This window comes from Penaeus japonicus, unplaced genomic scaffold (genome assembly GCF_977035675.1).
Source record: "Penaeus japonicus unplaced genomic scaffold, GWHDUDI00000001_assembly GWHDUDI00000006, whole genome shotgun sequence".
Classification (NCBI taxonomy): domain Eukaryota; kingdom Metazoa; phylum Arthropoda; class Malacostraca; order Decapoda; family Penaeidae; genus Penaeus; species Penaeus japonicus.
The window spans coordinates 26,681,986-26,684,485 of NW_028234408.1; the positions used below are offsets into that span (position 1 = coordinate 26,681,986).

Consider the following 2,500-nt stretch of genomic DNA (forward strand, 5'->3'; position numbering starts at 1 on the left):
AGATTCTAATAACTAAACAAAGCCGAAAGAGGGGAAATTGCAACAAGCAAGTAGGACGCTGCAAGCACCAAATAACTATCGAAGGAGTTGAAGGAGAGGTCTGCGGAGGAGGATCATCTGGGTCGGGTGACTCGAGCGACGCTGGCGGCGAGGCAGATCAGGTTGGCGGTCGAGACTGAACTGCTGAAGCGAGATGCGTCACGCTAACTCTTTCCCTTCGGGATGTTAGTTCTATTTGCGTTGAGATATAAAAGTTCTATCTAGGTCGAGTTATATCAGTTCTGCATATGTTGGTTTACTCTGTGTCGTCGCTATCTCAGCTGCGCAATGTCATCACGAAGACAGTGACAACACTCCGTATGAAAACACTGAAAATGACGATGATTTAACGATTGTGTAACTAACAGAATGACGAGGAAAGCGCATCCAAAGACGAGGCTGAAGAGCGCTCACAGGTAAAGATTGACAGGACAGAAAAGTCATGGAGGAAAACCTTACATCGACACCGACGAACCATAGGATGAAATATGAAGATTTAATATCAGAAAGATTATGCATGCAAAGACAACATGTTATCAAAGATGATACCAGTAATAACGTATATGTAGAACAGTCCATAACTTGCATACATAATTACATAATTTCGTCAGGAGGTCATTTAAAACCCGAGTTTTCGTTGGGTTACGCCGTGCGTACAAAGAGTTTAAGGCTCCGAACAGGGGATCGAAGATATAATCGTACTCTCACGACGAAAAAGTTTAGCAAAATACCTCCTGTCTCTCTGACACTTAGAAATATTATGTGTGAATAGAAATTATGAATATTGTCCTGTCTTTGCGTGTAAACGTGTTCTGAAATATTTTTTTCCCACAACGACTGCTGACACCATAATGAAGAGCGTTTATATAACAAACGGTAACTACAGGGATAATAAACGCGCATTTAGTCCTGTCTTGTGTGGTTTTAACCATATCTTGATTGTCTTTATTGTCAGCTCAAATGAGAGAATTTTATTGTAAATAAATCTCCGGGCAAATAAGAATCAGTTTATTGAATATCATCGCGATCTCTTGCAATGATATGCACCAATTATGTTAATAATACATCGATATTATCGTCTCTCCTGCAGGTCAACTGGAGATGTTCAACACGCTGTACATCAACAAGCTGGAGCGCGAATTATCAAGCAGCACTGCCAAGATCGCAGCCTTGGAATCGGCCGTCAGGAGCATCGGCGACCGAGCTGCTGCCTGGGACAACATCCAGAACCACATGACGGTCTGGACGGACCAGTCGCGCACGATGGAGCGGAAGCTGGACCTCCTCAACAGGTGAGCCACGCGTCCACTGTCAGTTTCTTATGGATGAAACTGTTGTATGATGAAAAGTGATCATGATTCTCGAATGGCGAGAATCAGTCGGGTCTAGATTGTGTTTCGTAGAGGTATATTATTTGCAAAATACTTATTTAAGGTTAACGAGGCATAAACATATCTCTGAGTCTGATAAAATTTGAATTTGATTCTTGTATTATTTTATATATATATGTATTTATGTATATATGTACATATATATATATATATATATATATATATATATATATATATATATATATATATATATGTGTGTGTGTGTGTGTGTGTGTGTGTGTGTATGTGTATATATTTATATATATATATATATATATATATATATATATATATATATATATATATATATATATATATACATATATATGGTTATGTGTTTACACTTCAGAGCAAAGTAAGGAACCATAAAGCTTTTTCCAGCTTTTGTGGAACTATCTAAACATTAGTCCTTTTTTCCTGATACAGGTAAATAAGATTACCACATTATCGTAAAAAGTCGAAATAACATTTGTGATTTGGTCTATCACTGTGTGCGCATGAAGAATAGGAGATGCAATGGGAAGTTAGATAGTTGCAGATAAATTAGTTGAGGTATCCTTTACGGATGATAATGTGGAATTCATTGTTAAAATAAAACTGTTGGACTGTTGATTTAATACTCAAAAGAAAAGATGTCCTATTGTCTGGGAAATGCAATAAAACGATAACTGCTTCGTTTTTATTTTTTACTTGCAATGTACACACTCTGAGTCACTGTCGGGATCTCTTTCACGTTGATTGCGCTGTAGTGACGAAGGCTTACTACGAAGACTGTGACCACGCAATAGTCCAGTATAATTATATTGAACGTCTAACTAATTCGTGATTGGAACTTACCCATTTGTAGAGATGCTTAAGATTTGCTTTGATTCTAAATCTTCAAACTTATTTTCTTATTCCTTTTGCCATGTGCAAGTCACTGTTGATTCATTTTGCTCAATAATAACAAATACTTGCTGGCTACGTTCAGAAGATTTTACGGGTCCTTGCCATACGGCAGGCAATTCCATGCTGATAAATACATTAGATTATTGATTATAATCGCGACGGATTATCATGAAAGGAAGTGAGGCGAGAGTTTAGGATTCAGG

The 2,500-nt window shown here is 37.7% G+C and overlaps 1 protein-coding gene across 5 annotated transcripts in view; it reads left to right on the forward strand.

Annotated features, from left to right (window-relative positions):
* LOC122258489 (uncharacterized) overlaps positions 1-2,500 on the forward strand; it is a 63,857-nt gene that overhangs the window by 52,385 nt on the left and 8,972 nt on the right. For all 5 annotated transcript variants that reach the window (XM_043024475.2, XM_043024477.2, XM_043024478.2 and 2 more), the window contains exon 2: positions 1,130-1,331. In XM_043024475.2, coding sequence (XP_042880409.2) covers positions 1,130-1,331 — 202 coding nt within the window. The remainder of the gene's footprint in view (positions 1-1,129; positions 1,332-2,500) is intronic.